Source organism: Acromyrmex echinatior, chromosome 8 (genome assembly GCF_024713525.1).
Source record: "Acromyrmex echinatior isolate Ae372 chromosome 8, ASM2471352v2, whole genome shotgun sequence".
Lineage (NCBI taxonomy): Eukaryota > Metazoa > Arthropoda > Insecta > Hymenoptera > Formicidae > Acromyrmex > Acromyrmex echinatior.
In genome coordinates, this window is record NC_141859.1 from 14,381,701 (window position 1) to 14,401,856 (window position 20,156).

At 40.2% G+C, this 20,156-nt stretch overlaps 2 protein-coding genes and 1 pseudogene across 2 annotated transcripts; 1 reads left to right on the forward strand and 2 right to left on the reverse strand.

Moving 5' to 3' along the window:
- Positions 1 to 2,127: 2,127 nt before the first annotated feature.
- LOC147908853 (uncharacterized) lies at positions 2,128 to 7,195 on the reverse strand (annotated as a pseudogene).
- A 1,663-nt stretch (positions 7,196 to 8,858) lies between these two features.
- On the reverse strand, positions 8,859 to 17,317 carry LOC147908854 (uncharacterized). The gene is given in 3 exon segments (XM_087409073.1): positions 8,859 to 11,151; positions 11,344 to 13,922; positions 13,925 to 17,317. Coding segments are annotated over 3 exon segments (5,622 nt in total). The 5' UTR covers positions 14,937 to 17,317; the 3' UTR covers positions 8,859 to 9,120.
- Positions 17,318 to 18,859: 1,542 nt separating this feature from the next.
- LOC147908855 (uncharacterized) lies at positions 18,860 to 19,618 on the forward strand. The gene has a single exon (XM_087409074.1). The coding sequence runs from the start codon at positions 18,860 to 18,862 to the stop codon at positions 19,616 to 19,618; it is 759 nt and encodes a 252-aa protein (XP_087265200.1).
- The last annotated feature ends 538 nt before the right edge of the window (positions 19,619 to 20,156 follow it).

Consider the following 20,156-nt stretch of genomic DNA (forward strand, 5'->3'; position numbering starts at 1 on the left):
TACTCACCGACATCTACATGGTGTTTGTGGAACGTGGTATATGCGGTAGTTTAAATCAATGTTCACATAGATACGCGCAAGCTAATAACAAGTATAATGCATCTTCGTACGATCCTTCGGAACTCTCGACGTACCTCATGTACTTCGATGTGAATAATTTGTACGATTGGGCGATGTCCGAATCTTTACCGTACGGAGAATTTCAATGGGTCGACGACATCGAGCGCTTTGACGTAATGTCTGTGTCGTCAGACTTCATTGTTGGTTATATTTTAGAAGTCGACCTTGCGTATCCGCAAAGCGTTCATGACGCTAATGCAGACCTTCCATTCTGCCTCACTCGCGAACGGCCTCCCGGAAAATGGAATGATAAACTACTGGCCACTCTTTACAATAAGGAGCGCTATGTCATACTGTCGCAATTACAACAATGTATTCAGCATGGACTATACGTAAAAAAAATTCATCGAATATTACAATTCACACAATCCCCATGGCTTCGCGGATATATCGAACTTAGATTAATACGAGATTTAGAATACTCGCGAATAACGAATTTGAGAAGAATCTTTACAAATTGATGAATAATGCGGTATTTGGGAAAACGATGGAGAACGTACGCGGGCCTTGGTGACCGTTCGTATATTTAACCGTGTTGGTGATGGAGTATACGAGTGCGGAAGGTACAGTATACGTAGTTGTATAGTGACCGAGTGATGTTTAGCGAAACGAATTTTCAAAGCCGTAGAACAAGTTAATTTTTCTGAAAAAATTAAGCTGTCGAATTGCGCACAATCCAGAGGGAAAGTGATAAAATCATATCTCCATAGGATATTGTGCATTTTATCGAAAATAATTTTTTTACTTTTTTTTTTATCAAATGGCGTCCGCATTGTCCCGCACACACAAGACGTGAACTACCGACCTTCCGTCAAGAGCACCATAGGCTTCGGTTGTGTGCGCGTTTTCACACAGAGATCTGGCACTTGCTGTCTCCTTCTCACCCACATCAGTTTTCATTCATGCTACCTGCAACGGTGGTTCATCGCCCACAATACGAGTTTGGCATCTATAAGTAGTATACTTAAGACTGTTAGTAGCACAGAAGCTAATTATAAATAATAGTTTAAATTGTAATTGAATGTCATACTGAGAAAAAAGAGGAATGATTAACGCAGATATCCATCAGTATCGAGTCCTAATATAGTAGAGATTCATTGAACTAACGTTCGGGGATATCTGACCGCGACGCGTATGATGTTCCACTCGTTAATAAAAAACACCAACTGTGATGTCGAGCACTTATGACCTATATATATATATTTCGTTACGTCCAGTGGACTCCAAGATTTCTTCGTTTCGTGAAAATTTCGACAAAACAGTCGTTAATACAAAGTAAACATAGAACTCGAGAGTTTTAACGGTCACTAATCGGCGAATGTGACAATATTCAAGAAACGCATTAGAAAATTTTCCCAACGATATTGGAAACATAAGAAAAACATAGATCCTCGCCAGACCACGGCAATAAAATTTCCCACAAAGGTTACAAACCATGCGAAAAAAATTGTATTTATACACGATCGATTCAGTAAGTACAAAATCTAAATGTGAATCCAGTGTAAATAAAGACTCATATTTCCAAACGTGTAAAAACAAGTTGAAGGGCGTTTTCTCGTCAACAACAAGAAATTGATAAAATAAATAAATGAGGAATCACAAAGCGTAGTTTTTTTTTATTGTCGATCGTAAAATTTAAGTAAATATTTTCTAGACGAGAGAACGCATGTTCAAATAATAAAATAGTGTTACATCCAAACCCTTGATAATTTGGTCAAGGAGATAATGAGAGAGAATGGAGAGGATATAGAAGGACGGTCAGACTCAATCTCACAGGTATACGCACGGAGGCGAACACCTGTGAGTCGTACGCACCTTTTAAGTCCCGGAATGTGGGCCAATGTCTGAAGGGACGCTATGACACCTGTTCCACTGGACAGTGCGAACGTCGGTCCTATCTTTTCGGTCAAGGAACTTAATCCCTTTGACCCGGAACTGGCCCTCGTGCGATCTCAAGTATTCGAGGGAAGTGAATACGAGGGGTGATTTTTAATAAAAACAGAAGAATACCTTACGTTACATTTATTAACAAAATAAAAAGGTTTTGTACATTAGCTTGTCTTTTACATACATTGTGAATGCGTATATGTGTATGTGTGTGTGTGTGTGTGTGTGTGTATGCTCAATAATTGAGTTTTTCCATGCGGGGAAACACGGGGTGAACTATAAATAATTACAACTTACTATTTAGCTGCCCCAAGATATCGAGTAGAGAGCCTATGTGAGAGCCCAACGAGATCCGGCGTCCAACGTGGGGAGTTGCCGTGGGGTATGGTTAACTTAGGTTACGATAAGTTTACATTTGGACAGAATCTCAACTGGCGATTCCTGGTTGGCGCGGGTTATAGTAATTTTCGAACTGCCCGAGACAATGAGTAACTGAGCGCGAACTCCACTGACGTGGACCTAATGGTTTAAAATTCTGTACTGACTCTGTTCTTCCGCGGGACCTCTATTTATACCCCGAAAAGAGGGTGTTGAGCCTTTGTCTAGGATGCTAAAGTTAGTTGTAAATGTCACCCGAGATTTACGATTTTTTATAACGCTTTATCGTAGTTGATCTAAAGTACATAGAGTAGTTTTGAGAAAAAGAGAAAGTGATTTATAGTTTTTTTCTTTTTTAAAAAGCCAAGATTGCTCCGAGACGGATGACGAATTCTATTACTCTCGCGGAAAATGTGATTAGATAAGCAGATGGTTACCATGCTATCATTGTCAGTTCAGAGTCTGGTTTCAGATAATTTCCTGTTGGAAGTTATTCTATGCGTTTATGTTTTTTTTTTCTTTTTAAGTGCGATATGGCGCCTATTTTTTTTTTAAGAAGATAAAATTGTTAATCAGTCTCGGATGATAAAGCCTAGATTTTTACTATTGTGTGACTTCGATACATTTATGTCTTAGCAATCTTGTCTCTTTTCGAGCCTACATTAAGGTTATTATTCTTTCTAGGTTGATTGACGTTTACGAGTTTTTGTGGCGCCTGTCCGGTTCTTTTTCAATTTTATCAGGCCGTCAGAAGGCCCCGTTCGGGTCTCGTAGACGCCAACCATAGTCGCGGCGAAGAGAAAAATAAATCGTGGCGTCTGTAGGACGTAACACCCCCAGCCTTAGACAAACGTTGGGGTGTGAGAACGCAATATTTGCAAATCCAAAAAAGGTGTCGGTTCTTTTCTTTCGACAATTTGACGGGTTTGAACATATGGTCGGACTCACACTTAAGTGTTATTCCTTACATGTGTGTCCCTTAGTTTATTAGAGAAGCAGGAAAGAATAGGATGTTTCAAAAATTCGCCTCTTCAATTCTTTCGTCCTTCCGTTTTACAAATAAATGTCGATATCTTGGTATGCTTGAACATTTTAATATCTGTAAGTTTATAGCTCATGCTATCAAGAAGCAGGAAAGAAAGGTTCTTTTGGAATTCTTTCGTGTTCCCTGTTATGCCATAATGCGTATATACCTAACTAAGGTACTTAAGTGTTCATTGAAAGATACTCCTGTGATATAATTTTAGTTAATGCTAAGATCTGCCAATCTTTGCTGGAGAATTTGTACAACTCTATATGTATATGTGTATTTTTTTTTAATGTTAAATATATATATATATTATCTTTTCTTTTTCCTTTTCCTTTAGTATTGACAAATGTATGTTGGAATATTTGGAAGAATGAAAGTCGCTGATCTCCAAAAAAAAGAAAAAAAAATTTTTATTGCATTGACCTGTGCAATGGTCGAAGATACTTCCCATCTGTCCAGTCTAAAGTGTGAGATCGTATCAGTGTGCCGAAATCTTTTGATGCGGCTTCGACACTTATTCCTCCGCGGCTTGACATTTATTGTCGTTTTACCGCAGGTCGAACAGCTTTGCATTCGTCCACAGACTTTCTATGGGCGAGACAAGGGCCATGTAGCATTCCTTTGGAATTTCTGCGTGACAACGGTCGCAGGTTTTTATCGGGATACTTTGGCAGACTCTGTGTTCCTTCAGTGACGTGCACTGGGGTTTCGGTCAAATACCGAAACTATCAACTAAATTTTTCATTTAATTGGAGTACAAAGATCTTTATACGATCTAGTGATCCGGAGATGGTGATAGTGCACTGGCGAATTATAGGCTGTAATTGACGATCAGGTGGCTTTGCATATGAGGAAAATTCTTTTAAGAGGGAGAAGGAAAGCAGGACAATTTGCCTAAGAATAAAGGAAAGATGTTGTTCTTAATTAATCTTTCTCCAGCAAGAATCAGCTATATAAATTTCTTGTTAGTTTTTCTTAGTATAGTGATTCTAGAAAGAAAAAAAAGTATTATTGTTATTGTTATTATTATTGTTATTATTATTATTATTATTACACTATCTCTGAGGTTCTCTTATTATATTTATTATATATATATATATATATATATATGTATATATGTGCATATATTTTTGTATATATTTTTGTATATAGAATCTTTATAACTGGTTTTAGAAAAAAATTTTTTATTATTAATATTATATTACTGTTTATTTTTCTAGTTATATATATATATTTTTTTTTTATTTTTTCTGTGTGTAAATATATATATATATATATATATATATATTCTTATGCTTATCATTATATAGAAGGGTACGTGCCCGCTCTCAACTTATCACTATGTTGGGCGTAACCTAACGTAATCAAAGTTTCTTTCATGTCAATTTGATGATACTCGCGAGCATCACCTCCGCTACGAATTTCTAACTTAATTAATGCAGCTTCATTTTTTATGGTCCCCAAAATGGACATCCGTCCCTTCTGTTGATTTATGAGGAATCTGGTCAGGTCCCTTGCCCTCCTTGGCCAAGACGAGCCGGAGAAGGGAGCGGTGTGAGCCAATCCACATCCCTTGCCATTCTAGTTGACAGAACCTGTCTTCCAGAATGTAGACCTCGAACAATCGGCGTTCCACGTTACGGCCCCAGTCTCGTAAAGAGATCGCGACCGTTCCGTCTCCGTTGACATCTGTTATAATTCCGCGTTGCCATCCTCGGTTTTCGCGAATGGCCACGAGTTCTCCGACAACGATCGGGACGACGAAGTAGCATGTGCTCCCTTCGTGTCATCCTTTGGGTTAATTCCTCGAGCAAGTCCTGGAAATCTTCGCTCCCGGTTTTTAATTGAACCCAGAATATCGTAGGTGAGTCCACTTTTACAATTTTTATTGCCATCGAGCTCCGTGCTAATAGTTTGGTGTTAATGCATTCGATTTCCATATCGTCTATAAAAAAGTTATCGTGATACTTAAAATGCCTGCATGGCACCGCATGCTATTGTATTTATTCATGTATATGTTTTTTTTTAGAGAGAGAGAGAGGAAAGGAAAATTGCAAAATAGTGCCGGATTTTTCCTTTAATTACTTAGCCCTTCGGTTAGAAGGTAAGAGTATAGTTGGATTCTTCCTTCGAGGGAAGGAGAGGATAAATAGGTTCCAGCTTAAGCTCAGTTTCGTTATGCTCTTGTAATTCGAGGTCTGGAAGACCTAGGATTTATATCTTTAGGTTTATCCCTTCCTAGATGTAATAGGAGTTGAGTAAGTGAGTCCCATATGGCTCCCAGTAGGTACACCGACCAAACGTATACAGTGTATAGAGCGTATCCATGTACGAATGTGTCTAACAGCAGTTTGATAAGTCTAGCAATTAGGTACTCCGATTAATCCAGCGCTGATATTGCCAAAGATTAAAAATTTATTCCAAAATTTTTGCCAAGTGGAGATAACGATTCTTTCTATTGATGCTTCGTCTATAAGATTAGAGAGTGACCCTCCATTTATTACGGTTGAACGCCCTAATATACCTCTTGCCATAGTATTGAGAATTGCGGGTCGCTCTGCGGAACATTATGTGATCTTTGAATTCTTCCAAATCGCTTTGTGAATATATTCCACTGGTCGCTAGTGCTCCTGGACTGGTATATTTCCATGATGGTTTAGTTGAAGGCTTCATAATGGTGGTAGTGTCTCCACTGGTTTAGGCATAATTTTATACCATGAATCTCCCAAAAGGTACATGGTAGGTGCAAAAGAATTACAGGTAATTTGAGTTCTGTGACGTATTAATACATGCGTTTGCGGGGTCAGAAAATATGTCTCATTTCCTCGTATTACTGGAAGCTGCTCGTAACATTCTGTGGTTCGAGCTAATTTTACTTCGACTGATACACATTTCACCATGTGAATAACTTCTCCCGCCAAAAGTGCCATATATCCAGGTCCTTTCATAAAATGATACGCGAAAATATCAGGCGATCTGGCGGCTATGGATAACGCATTCTGCATCATTCGATATTCGAGTTGACATTGTTGCAATAATATGTTCCTGTATAGTTGATTAATTTGAGTGCGAACGTGTCTTTCTACGTATACGAATTTTGAATTAACATATGTGAAGATATCCATGTTTACTGCTATAAAGCCAGAGCTTTTAAAAACTTCGGCACCAAACGTAGTTTCGAAAACTATTAATTTCGGATGTTCGGTCCTGATAAGCGTATGTCCACAAGTAGTATATGTGCCAGTGCTAGTCAAAGAGAGAATCATATTGGTCGTGGTTATTGAATAGATCGCTCATTGGTTTGAGATCGCTCATTGGTAGCACCAAATATTTTATTAGCGTATCCATTATATAGTACGCCATAAAGGTATCCCCTCCCTCTATGTAGTGCAATGAGTGGAACTCAATTCACAGGTTACTCCTGATCTGAGGTGTACATGATTTGTATTTATCCGAACGTCAGCGATGTAATCTTGCAAAGTAATTTTGAGGCTGCCTAGTACAATGACATTTCCCCAATTTCCATAAGGATCGGAATAAGCGCTGCCGGTGCATACGCCGTCATTGTCAACATGCCCGGCTAAAATTATTGGACGTGATGCGGTCTGATTAGATAGCAGACCTGTTATGTGAATACCGGCTATTTCGAAGCTTCCGTAGGTATGCATGCGTCGACATGCATCTCGAGATACATCGGCTATGTATGAGAATTATCCATTATAGACGTCCATCGTATATGAAAACATTCCACATCTTTTAACTATACGATCTATTTCGATTTTACATTGTAACTACTACTACTACTACTACTACTACTACTACTACTACTACTACTACTACTAGTACTACTTTCACAAATTTAAAGTCATTGAGTTGAAATACTTGTATATAGATTTTGCTACAGTTTACATTCTGCGGGGGAATATCACACTCTTCGATGTTTAATAATGATAGTGTAGTTAAATTTGTTGCTGCGCAGCCAGTATCCTATTATTCCGTAATTTCCTCGAGTCCATATTATTAGTATAAATATGATGACTGCGACGGGGACCGGGACACCGCGCAGCATACGCTGGAGACCTGCCCGGCTTGGGCGGGCGAGCGCGGTGTCCTGGTCCGTGAGATAGGGGAGGATCTCTCCCTGCCGGCTGTCGTGAAGGAGATAGTCGGCAGGGAGAGTGCTTGGAGGGCCTTCTCTTCCTTCTGCGATCGAGTGATGTCGCAGAAGGAGGAGGCTGAGAGGCAGAGGGAGAGGGCACCGGGAGGTCGGGGCCTTCTCCCGCCCCCGCCGCCTCCGGGTGACGGGGCTGACGGGGGCGAAGGAGATGCGAGGGGTGGTGGCGTTGGGGGTCAACGCGGGCGCCGGCTCCAGCCGGATCGCTCGCGCCCCGGGTCACCCCTCGCGCGTACCCGCCGCCGGGACCGCCCCACGGGGCGAGAACGACGGCGACCTCCTTCCCCCATAGATAAGAAGAGTGAAGAGGAGGACGGTGGGGTGGTGTGCGGGAGTGTCGGGGTCAGTGAACCCTCCACCTCCGCCGCCACCATCATCAGCGACGGCCCCGCGTCTCGGACGCGGGGCGCAGTGAAGCGGCGGTGGATCGCCGACCCTAGGGTCGATCCGTCGCCGGAAACAGGATGACCCTCCGCGTGCGCGGGGTGCAGTGGCTCATCATCCTCCGCGTCGAATGCGCGACCGGGAGCCCTGCGCCGCCGCGCGCGGGGGGTGCGCCGCGAGACTTCCTCTCGCGGCGCCGAAGCATGAGAGGCGCCAAACTTCTGATTGGCGCCCCTCGGGGGGCTGGGGATCGCGGCGGGGGCCGTGATCCCCAACTCCCGCCCCCCAACACCAACCGGAACGGCGGGCGCAGGGGGTGGTGTCCCCCCAGCGCCCGAATAAAGTCGAAGGTGCCAAGCACCGCCCGGGGTCACGTCGTCTCTCAGACGACGCCATAAAAATCCCCGGGCGGGAATAGAAGTCGGCAATAAGCCGACTGACCTGAGGGACTCCCAGAAGTATGCTGCACTCATTCCTGGGAGTCCCTCATGCAAGGCCAGGTAAGGACACTTGGAGGGGTTTTAGTGGGTGCAAGCCCCACATAACCCCGGGCTCTCCCCCGAGGCCCGAGGTATGCGTCAGGCATTTCCCCTCCGTTATCAAAAAAAAAAAAAGTATAAATATGATGGTTATTCCTTTGATGGAGATATCCATCTGAAATGTCGATTTGATTTGTTTAACTATTATGAAATGGTTTAATGTGAGAAATTCGCAAGCGGTTAGGGTGAACGATGCGACTATTTTTCTTTATTTTAATTTTAACATTATTTTTATTTAAAATTTCCAAGACTTCATGAGGTCCAGTATATTGATCTCCAAATTTTCCAGGTTTTGGTCCCTTTAATAAAAATACATGATTTCCAGGCTTGAATGTCTGTGGATTAATTTTCTTGTCGTAATGTTTTTTTTATTTAACTTTAGCTTCTATGACGTTTTCACGAGCATTTGTTTGGATTGCATGGAGTTGCGTAACTAAATTTATTAGATAATCGTCGTAATTAGCTAATTTGTCTTCCGGGTTGAAGAGCTCATTCGACGGTACTCTTGCTATTTTACCGAACACTAATTCGTATGGAGTATGTTTTGTAGCTTCAATGTTTTGAACGCTAGTGTTGTAATTAAACATGGCTAAGCCAATCCATCTGTCTCATTGTTTCTGCTCGTTTGCGTATTGTTTCAAGTATTCTCCTAATGCATGATGTGATCGTTCTAAGGATCCATTTGATTGAGGGTGAAATGCAGTTGTAAGAAATTTACGGATTCTGAATATTTTTGCTATTTTCTTCATTAATTCACTGACAAAATTTCTTCCTTGATCGGTTAATATAGCTTTAGGTGCTTCTAATACGCAAATAAATCTGTCGACAAAGGCTTCTGCTATTGTCTCTGATGTTTGATCCGATAAGGGTATCCCCATACAAAATTTAGTTAACTGATCTTGCAGAGTTAAGATATATTCGTTACCTCTTCCAGTTTTAGGTAAAGGTCCTACGATATCCATGGCTACTTTGTCAAAAGACGATCCTGGTGTGTCAGTGATTATCATAGGTTGTTTGGTTTTTACTCGAACGAGTTTTTTTAGCTGACATTGTAAACATTGTTGTATATATCGTTGAACATCTGACTTTAGATTTTCCCAATGATATTTTATTCTGCTGTAAGTCTTCGTGACACCTCGGTGTCCTCCCGTAGGTGAGCAATGCATTTCTCCGATTATCGTAGATCGAAGATCTTTAGGTGGGTATTTCACTAGTCCATTGCATATAATTAATTTAGTTGATGAGTCCACAAAAACTAATTGCAATGCGGTTTTGATATTGCTCCATGGTACGTTATTAACATGATCGGTTTTAGCAATGCTAATAGTTTCTAATTTTAATTCTTCAGTGACAGATCGTAAGTCTTTTATTACGGCGGAAATCTGGGTGAAGGTTATCGTCGGTCCCTCACGTTGCCCTTCACTAATAGGCAAGGCTAAATGGTAGTATTTTTTGTATTTTACGACTTTGGCTTTTTCTAGAACGAGATTTTCTAGTCGAGGGATCTCATTCCTTTCAAACAGTTTTTGTGAACCTGAGTCTAACGGTTTCCCATTGATGTCGACAAAATATACAACGTTGTTCTTTCGCAAAAATAATAGATCGCGAGAATCGAGAATATTGTTTTTGATTATTTGATCGTTAACAATAATAGGCCCTGTTTTTCCTTTTAATTTCTGAATTTTATGTCCTTCAAATTCTTCCTTTTCTTGATTTTCTTCTTCATTGTCACTTTCTGCATCGCCTTCTCCGTCCAATGAATCATTTCTGTCTTTTGCTCTTTCCGTCTCATTCTCTTGTTGTGGGAAATCTCTGGGTTGCTTATCCTGCTGGGTATCTTTATTTTTTGCTGTTTGGCTTCGAGTCTGAATTTTATTACTTTGAGGAATATTGCGCGTTATAGCCTTTTCCATAGTTTGCGGCTCTTGTGGTTTTTCTGTCTCCTTTCGTGTAAGAGATGCTGAATTCGTATCCTCCGCAAGAGGATGATTGTCTGGAAATAAATCTTCAAGTGGTTCGTCATCAGTCAAATATAATTTAAAATCTTCGTCCTCTTCTTCTTCCTCATCTGATTCCTCTAACATTTTAGAAATCATTTCTGCATTCTTTGGATCGTTAAGATTCAAAGGCTTGTGATGATTAATTATATTGCAGTTTGCTTCTTCAAGGTCTACCGGATTTCGTGACAATGCATCGGCATTTACGTTAGTTTTACCTGCTTTATATACCACGTCGTAATCATATTCAGCTAATTTTAATCTCCATCCTAGTATTCGCATGTTTGCGTTCTGTGCATTTTTAAACCAGAGAAGAGGTTTGTGATCCGTAACCAAAGTAAATTTTCGTCCATATAGATAAGGTCTAAAATGCTTGACACAATATACTATGGCTAAAGCTTCCTTCTCATAAGTATCGTATTTTATTTCGTTTTCGGTCAGAGTTCGCGAAGCGTATGCTATCGGTCGATCTTTATTTATTTCTCCTTGTGATAAGATGCCTCCAATTGCTATTCTGGAAGCATCAGTAGTTAATATAAAAGATTTGGAAAAATCGGAATATTGCAAGACAGGTTCTTCGCACAATTTCTCTTTTAATGCTTGGAAGGAGTCTTCTTGTCCATTCAAATTTAGTATCATTTTTTAACAAATTGGTGAGGGGTTTGGTTAATTTTGAAAAATTTGGTATAAATCCTTCGGCTAATCCAAGAAATTGTTTGATATTTTTCGGCGTTTTGGGCCTTGGAAATTGCCTTACAGCTTCTAATTTCTTCGGATCGGGTTTAACTCCATCCTTACTAATTATGTGCCCCAAATAAGTGACTTCAGTTTTCAAGAATCGCATTTGTCAGGCTGTAATTTTAAATCAGCTTTGCGCAATCGCTCTATCAACAAATTATACTTCCTTTCGTGTTCTTCTAATGAAGTAGCGTAGATGACAATGTCATCCATATACACAAATAGTTCTTCGCCTTGCAATCCTGATAATACTAAATCCATTAACCGTTGAAAAGTAGCGGGCGCATTCTTTAATCCGAAAGGCATTCGATCAAATTCGTAATGACCGAAAGGAGTTGTAAACGCAGTTTTATGGTTGTCAGCAGGATCCATCTTTATTTGATGAAATCCGGATAAGTCGCATACTGAGTAATATTGCGCTCCGCCTAATTGATCCAGAATATCGATAATGTTAGGTAACGGGTAAGCGTCCCCGACAGTTTTTTCGTTTAGGGCTCGGAAATCTAATACCATTCTCCACCGTTTGTTTCCCTTTGTGTCCTCCTTTTTGGGAACTATCCATATAGGCGTATTATACGGTGATTGAGAAGGTTTTACAATGCCTCCTTCTAACAGTTCTTCTACCTGTCTATTTATTTCTTCTTTATGAATTTGCGGGAATCTGTATTGTCGCGTATTTATAGGTCGATCATCCGTGGTAGATATTTGGTGTTGTAAAATTTTTGTTGCTGACAACTTTTCTCCAGGGATGTGAAATCTGTCCTGGCTGTCAATTATAAGTTTCATTACACTTGTTTTTTCGTGGACACTCAAATGCTCCAAACGCAATAGTTCTGTAATTTCTGTAAGTCTATTCTTTCCGATCTTTTCTGATACAACTAAGTATTCGCGTGGAATATTTTTCGTAAGTTCATCTCGACATTCTTGTTCAGTTCTTTCCTTATGTTTTGACTTACGTTTGCGCATAAATTTGTCTATCATTTCTTGAGATTGATTTTGTGTTGACGCCAGGATTTTTGAAGATGGTTTATTCTCCTTTGAATTACGAACATTTATATGAGGCTTACATGATTGCATTCTTTCTAGAAGTTCATCGATAGTAATATGAAAGGAATCTTTTTGATGATTATAATTTTTTGCAGGAATTCCAACCCTTGGTAATTTAATTTTTTCTAGAGTGGAGCTCTTTGCCTTTGGCCCTTTTTGGTAGAATTGAGTCGCATTGCATAGCGAGGTTTGGTTATTTCCCTCCTTGCAATCGACAGGAGTAGAATTTAACAGGGAAGTATGGAAACTTTCCTCTGCAATTCCGGAATTATTTAATTTTTCAGGAGAGGTTTGGTAACTTCCCTCTCCAAAATTTCTTGAATTATTTAAATTTTCAGGAGAGGTTTGGTAACTTCCCTCTCCAAAATTTTTTAGATTATTTAAATTTTCAGGAGAGGTTTGGTAACTTCCCTTTCCAAAATTTTTTAAATTATTTAAATTTTCAGGATAGGTTTGGTAACTTCCCTCTCCAAAATTTTTTGAATTATTTAAATTTTCAGGAGAGGTTTGATAACTTCCCTCTCCAAAATTTTTTAAATCATTTAACTTTTCAGGAGAGATTTGGTAACTTCCCTCTCCAAGGATTTTGGATTCTAGGATTTCGGGGGAGATATATAAATATTCCCCTCGATGAATATTTGGAATAGAATTTTTTCTTGATTTTTTAATTCCTCTCATTGATTTATTCTCATCAAATATCTCAAAACTTTCATTTATTTTTCTGTTACTCTTATCTCCTGTTAGAACATCTCCGTTCGTAATTCCGTCATTATTTGAACTGGCATCGTTACTAAAGTCTTCGAAATGGATTTGGATATCCCTTGGATGGGTAAGACAACTTTGTGCATTTACAATTTCGTTTTGATTACCACGCATTTCAATGCTTGAACTATCGTTGTCAAATAATTCATTCAGGGGTTTGAGGCGCAAGGTTGGTACTTGTACCTCAACTTCTTCGTCTAACGTGCTTATGACACTTAAATATGTTTTTCCAGAAACGTTTTCTACTATTGTATCTCCTAAGTAGATTCCATGTGCTATTTTTAATTTCGGTATATATCCTATTTTTATCTCCAGATTTCCTACTCTCACATAAAATAAAGATTCTGATCGTGGTGATGCGATGATGGTTTCTGGTGAAAAGAAAGGTATATTAACTCCTGATACATCTAGATATCCCTTCGCATAGTCAATTTTCGAGGAAGTCTGTTGGAAGAAATCGTTACCTAATATTCAATAGGATTGTAAGATTGGAAAATTACCTGATACAATATGGAATGTAATATTTTCTCCAAAAAGGGGTAAAATTATTTCTCCTAGTGTATAAACGGGATATTCGTTTATGCCATTTAATTTTAGAATATTGCTATAGTTGACAATACTGTCCTCAGGTAAAAAATTTTCTTTGATTATGTTTGGCCCGGAATTGTCTGGCCCGGTATCTAACATAAAAGCTACGGGTGGTGTTGACTCGCAAAAGTTTACCTGAACGGTAGGCACGCGACTATGCTTGTCGAGATTTACAGTTACGGGACGTATTTCTAACGCGTTTTTGCCTACTGGACCTTTTTTGATGTCGACGGATGTGAAACTCGTTCGGACCCCTGTGCCACACCCGATTTCGAGGGGTCGCCGGAGTTTCCCTGTTCGTTCATCTTTCTTCGGTTATTGCTTACGATTCGTAATTCACAAGTTTCGAGGAGATGCCCTTGCCCTTTACAATACCGACAGAATAAGGAGTCTGAGGGTGCAGTGTTTTGACCTATCTTAGATCGACAATTTTTAGCATTATGCCCAAAATTGTTACAGATTTGACAGACGATCTTTACTTTATTAACCGCGTTATGTTGCTCATTCTGCTTTTTCCAGCAGTTATTGGCCGAATAACCTGGCTTATCGCACCACTGACAGATTACAGAAGGTTTATTCTGACTATTGTTATTATCAGTTCGACAATTTTTGGCGTTATGCCCTGATCTAGAACATATTTGGCAAATAATGTTATTTTCCTGTAAAATATTAACGGATTGTCGTGCTTGAGGATCGCGAAGTCGACATTTGTCAGCGCTGTGTCCGCGTTTCTTATAGATTTGACATATTAAAATTTCTGTTCCGAAATTATTTAATTTTCTGCAATTTGCAGCTGAATGTCCTTCTTTATAACAAATCTGACAGGTTTCTCGTAATTTGTTCGTACTCAGTGCCTTGCTCGATGTACCTTCCTGATTCTGTCGTAAATCTATCATCGAATGAAGTTCTCTTTCTATTCGTAACGCGTCGGCTATCGTTTCCTGAACGCCTAAATTCCTTGTTATTCTTTGTTCGATTTCTGGTTTCAATCCTCTAATAAAACACTTGCACATGTCTTTCCCCGAAATTTTATGGGCTTCCATTATCTGTTTTCCTAAAATCTTTACTCGATTCGCGGATGTGATTACGTCTTCTTCATTCTTTTGATAAATACGACCTAATTCGCCTTGCAATTGGTATATATTTTTTGAGCCGCCATAGACTTGTTTTAAATATTTAGTTAATTGTGCCACACTGTTAAAGTCCTGATCTTGTATAGTGCGGCGCGCTTCACCCACAATTCTTGTCCTTATAATTTTTGTAAATTGCGATTCAGCTTCATTCGGTAACATGGATTTTGCTTCCTCGCATTCTTCGATAAAATAATTTAAAGGGATGTTTTTGCCGTCGAAAAAGGGTACGCCTCGACCGCGTATTTTAAGGTGGCAAATAAATTTTGGTGCGTCATGATTTCGTCAGGTCCCCTCGGTTGAGGGATAGCCACAATAGATCTATGTTTATTTTCAGACGTTATACTATCGAATTCGCGCGCGGATTGAGCGATAATATGCTCTGAGTCGGAGGAACCGTCGAACACAAGGGTCTTAGAATTATCTAAAATCTCTGATTCATTAGAAGAGAAACCCGCTGCTTCAGATTCAAATTCGGAGGATTTGAGGGGGGTGGAAGTGTGTAATGTATTATGTGTACTCGACTTTAATTTATTCAGATTTCCTATAGCCGTTTTATAAAAGCTTTCCACTTCAGATTTATTGCCAGACTTCCTCGTATTCATTCCTGTCTCCTAAGATCGCACTTATAATCCCGGACGAGCCCCCAAAAATTCATTTGGTCTGTTACGTTCAAACCCTTGATAATTTGGTCAAGGAGATAATGAGAGAGAATGGAGAGGGTATGGAAGGACGGTCAGACTCAATCTCTTACCGTCCCCAAATCTACCACCATCGAGAAAAAGCGAGATATTGGGAATATGATGAAAAAGCATCAAAATCACGTGTTGCTCATCATCATCAATGTCATCAAAATATAAGTCATAAGGTATCGTATTTATAGTAACTAGTACTAATACATTTTATTCTCTGTTAAAAAGCGAATAATGGTTAAAAATTTTTTTTCCAGAAAGCGCTGCTAGCGATGTTCGAGCCACCGATCGCATTCGAACGCTGCAAACTATTAGCTTTAGTTTTTAATAAGTATGAAAACCAGTGTAATAAGATGTGAATAAACATTTTTTTGTTCGCATTATTACGTATGTATTTTCTTTTACTTCCCATCCTTTGTCTCGCCAAGAAAAATTGTATTGAAAAAACTGTGTCGAAAAAAAAAGGACTCTATTCTTCCTTTCTGTAACATGATTTTATGTGTTTCATAGGCAGCGCAAATGTTTCCTAGATAGCCTCGCTATGGCAAAAGATGCTTTTCAGCGTCTTTGCTGAATTCTCGTGCGAGTCTAACATAATAGTTTAGTATAACGTGAGTGATTTTTTCCCCAAAGTGTAAAAGTATTGTACCATTAACGCTAAATAGTACAACATTTTTACACGTTTATTAAGTGACTGTGATAGTAAAAGTGATAATATTGCGATTTTTTAAAAAAATTTTGTTGATTTTTTCAGAATATTTTTTCAACAATGAGTAATTTACGGGATTTTATTCGAATCCGATATGAGTATCACGTGGAAGGAGTAAGTTGTTTTTTTGTATCAAACATTTTAGTGATTTTGCGCTTCTAATGTTTTTTTTTTACTTTTCTTTTTTCAGTACCTTATAGTAGATAAAGAGCCGCAAATCCGGTTGCAGTTGCGAAACGAGGTGGGGGTGCAAATTATCCCCTCAGTAAGTAACAAATAGATTTATTTTCTATTTTTTTCTTTTTTCTTTTAAATTCATTTTGTCCATTTTTCAGGCTGTATCTCATTTGTACGTGCAAATCAGAGGTTTCATAAACATGGCAAATGATACGAGCTGAGAGACAGTGGAACCAGGAGGAACAACTTGATATATGGGAGGAAAGCGACTTCTTCCTAGCCGAACTGTTCGGCCTCCGACCGTACGAGCCTGATCCAGAGCCGGAAGATTGGAATTGTAAGTATCATAAATTTATTATGTATTTATTATATATTTAAATTTCTCTTCTTATATGTTGCATGCTAATGTAACGCTTTTGTTTTACAGAAACGACGGCGTCTCATCCTATTTAAATTTTTTTAAATTTTAATTAAGATTTTTATTATAATAATATTTTTATGTAGCGTGAAAAATATAAATTTACAAATTAAATTGTATTATTCAGATTTTACATCTATTTATTTCCTTTTTATTTCTGCTAAATTACGCGAGCATCTTCGACGGTACTGTCACGACATATTCTCTTTTTAAAACGTATAATAAAATATGTTTGCATGCATGAAAATATAACGAGAGTGACAATGCGGCGGCGGCGGAAAAGATGAAGAAAGAAAAAACAGATGGTAGTAGGTGATGATAGTAACAGATGCGGTAAGTGTTTGCATCTTTATTGCATTTTTGGAGACAGAGAGGCGGCAATAAATAAGGACCGGGATCCTTACATCAATAGCGCCGCGACCTTCCCCCCTCCTTCCCTGCGTTACGAGCATCCCCGCGCCTACGAATACCCCCCGCGCCCCGCGCTCCCCTCTAGCCCCATGAGTTAGAACCCTGGCTTTATTACCTTTACTGGGGAAGAGTTATGTTTTTTTTTGTTTAGCAGTCGAAAAACATTGGCGCTTCTATTAACGCATGGCGACATGTCACCGATCTAATAATATATATATATATATATATATATATATATATATATATATAATATATATATATATAAATAGTATATAGCGATTATTCAATCGTAAATATTAGTTACGAGTGATAAGACATGAGTAGGAATAATAGGTGGGTTCTAACTCAGGTCCTCTGAGGGGAGCGCGGGGCGCGGGGGGTACTGGTAGGCGCGGGGTAGGGGAGGGGGAGGCGCGGGAAGTCCCGGGCGCTATCAGTGTTTACTGATATGATGATACGTATCGCTATGTTATGGTGTCACGTATTATTGGGACCGCCGCCACCCATCACCGCAGACGCTGCCGCCACCGCCGCCACCCCGCCGCAGGCATCAGTGCCACCATCGCCGCCGCGGACCCCGCGTCCACCCTAAGTGCGTTTCGAACTGTCGCCGCGGACCCCGCGTCTATCCCAAAAAACAAAAAAAAATGCGTTGTGAGATCACCGCCCCAACACTCACCCCAAAAATGCATCCACTATAACGTGGTTTGTCTAGAAGATCGGTGGCACATCATCGATGTATCGGCTGCTACATAAAGCGCCTTCAATGAGGAATAGATGATGATAATGAAATCATACTGCATTCTCACAGTTGTTTCTTTCAAAGTAAGAAACGTTGATAATGATATTTATCTAGGAAGAACCGTGAGATCAGGTAACACATCGCGATGCGTTAAGAGAGAAACTGATAACGATATTTTTGTAAGAAGAGATCGGTGACACATCGCCGATGCTGCAACTCAATAGGGAGGGTTGACAAAGGGACAAAGAAGTCGCAAGTAGAATATATAATGGGTCATAAGCGGCATCTCAGTTGACGTTTTTAAAAATTACCGAATCGCAATAAGTGTAATGTGAAAAGTATGGCTGATATCATGCAGACGTTGAGGACATGGATGATGTAAATGCAGACAAGTTATTTGAAGCATTGGAAATAGAATTTGAGGACATAATGGACGATGTAGAGTTCGAGAATATCGGTAACATTGAGGACAGAGTCAACGTAGCAGAATATATTAGAAATGTGGATGAGGAACAGTTCGCGAATATTAGAGACGAAGTGTTTGATGAAGTGGAAATAGACTTTGAGAATATAATGAACCAAGAGTCGTCCGACGAAGAAATACTGTCCGACGATAGTGGATGTACTAGTGATATGAGCGAATATGAAATGGATCGCGTAGAAAAATTCGTGTCGTCTCCAGAAATTCGTACATTGAATGCCCGTACTAAGCACTGTGTGATCCACAATTATTATACAACGGGTGGTTCTTTAACCGTATGCACATCATGCATGATTCGTATAGCTGACATTAACGATGGAGGAATGTATCACGTCAGGGAGCATGAGACCGGTTCTTTCGGTAGGCTAGACGGTTGGTCGTGCACCAATTGCAGACTACCTTTGTACATTATATTCTCATGCAGCATGTGTCCACTTTGCACACATTAAAAAAACATGGAAAACTACGAGCGAGTAGAACGCGAACTGTTGGAACAGTGCAGCCAGGTCGCTACTCTAGTGGAGTGTTTCTCATGGCTGCAACGATGCGACGAATGCATCGAGCAGCTCGAAGAACTTTGTCGTGCCAAGCGTCCGCGTCTCACCATTGGATACAGACAATCTGCGGTGACGAGAATCGCGCGACTCGCGGGTGCAAAGTTGGAATTGAAGCGACGTTTCGTGCACGTTGGTGGCGAGTACGCGAGTGGCGAGTACGCGAGTGGCGAGTACGCGAGTGGCGAGTACGCGAGTCGCGACGAAAGATCTCTCGTCTGGCGAGAGATCGACGCCGCGTTTGAAAGCCGTATATCGACAGGTGCTGTGATAAACTCTAATCACATTGAGCCGCGGCGGTTTTTGGAAGATGCGAGAGAAATAGTGTTCGAGCGTGTACGAGACGCTGTAGAAAGACACGGTAGCGTAAAAGTGAACACCGCGTTCAACGGTGAGTTCGCGACGAAGGATAAACGTACTCATAAGAGCATAATTACAAAGAACAACGAGATATATCGATACACCGATTTGCGCGAGTGGTACGAGCAGCGTGTCATCGAGCCTATCCTAGCATCGCTCGAAGAATTCCAGGAACGTGACAGCGGATGGGTATTGTCGCGAATTCTCAATTTGATAGTGAATGTGAATAAGCATAATCCAATGCACGCGGGATGTCACATCAAAGTGCCACGAGAAATAGCGACGAACGCGCGCGTGTGATCAGGGTGTGCGTTTCACGGACAAGCGTGCGTTCGCTGTGGTCGGTGGTCGCCCGGGCTGGTATCCGGGCTGAAACGAAGTAAGGGATCGGGGAATGTCGTATCCGCATTAGACGAACGAGGACGAATCTCTAGAAATTGAGTATCCAGTGACTTCTTTAAAAATATATATGAACTTTGAACCAGTTAAAACACGGGCCGGCGGTGGTCGATCTCAAGTGTTGTACGGCATCGAGAAAAACAGATTATTCCTTGCGACGCACCGAATGAGAAAGAAGAAGAAACACGTTCAAACGGGTGTACGGCAAGATCCTAGCAACGGGTTGGACATTTTGCGTGGATAAAAAAAGCATATCCCGTCCGTGAGCTCGCAGATGAGTGGGAAAAGAACAGGAATTTTTTCGGCGATCGGTAAGTAGAAATGAAAAAAATTAGTAGAATTTTCACTTATAATAAAATAAGATAAAGTTATAATTTTTCTTTTTTCAGTGACTTGCACTATTCGTGCAACCCCCCCCCCCCCCCGCAAAAATTTGCAG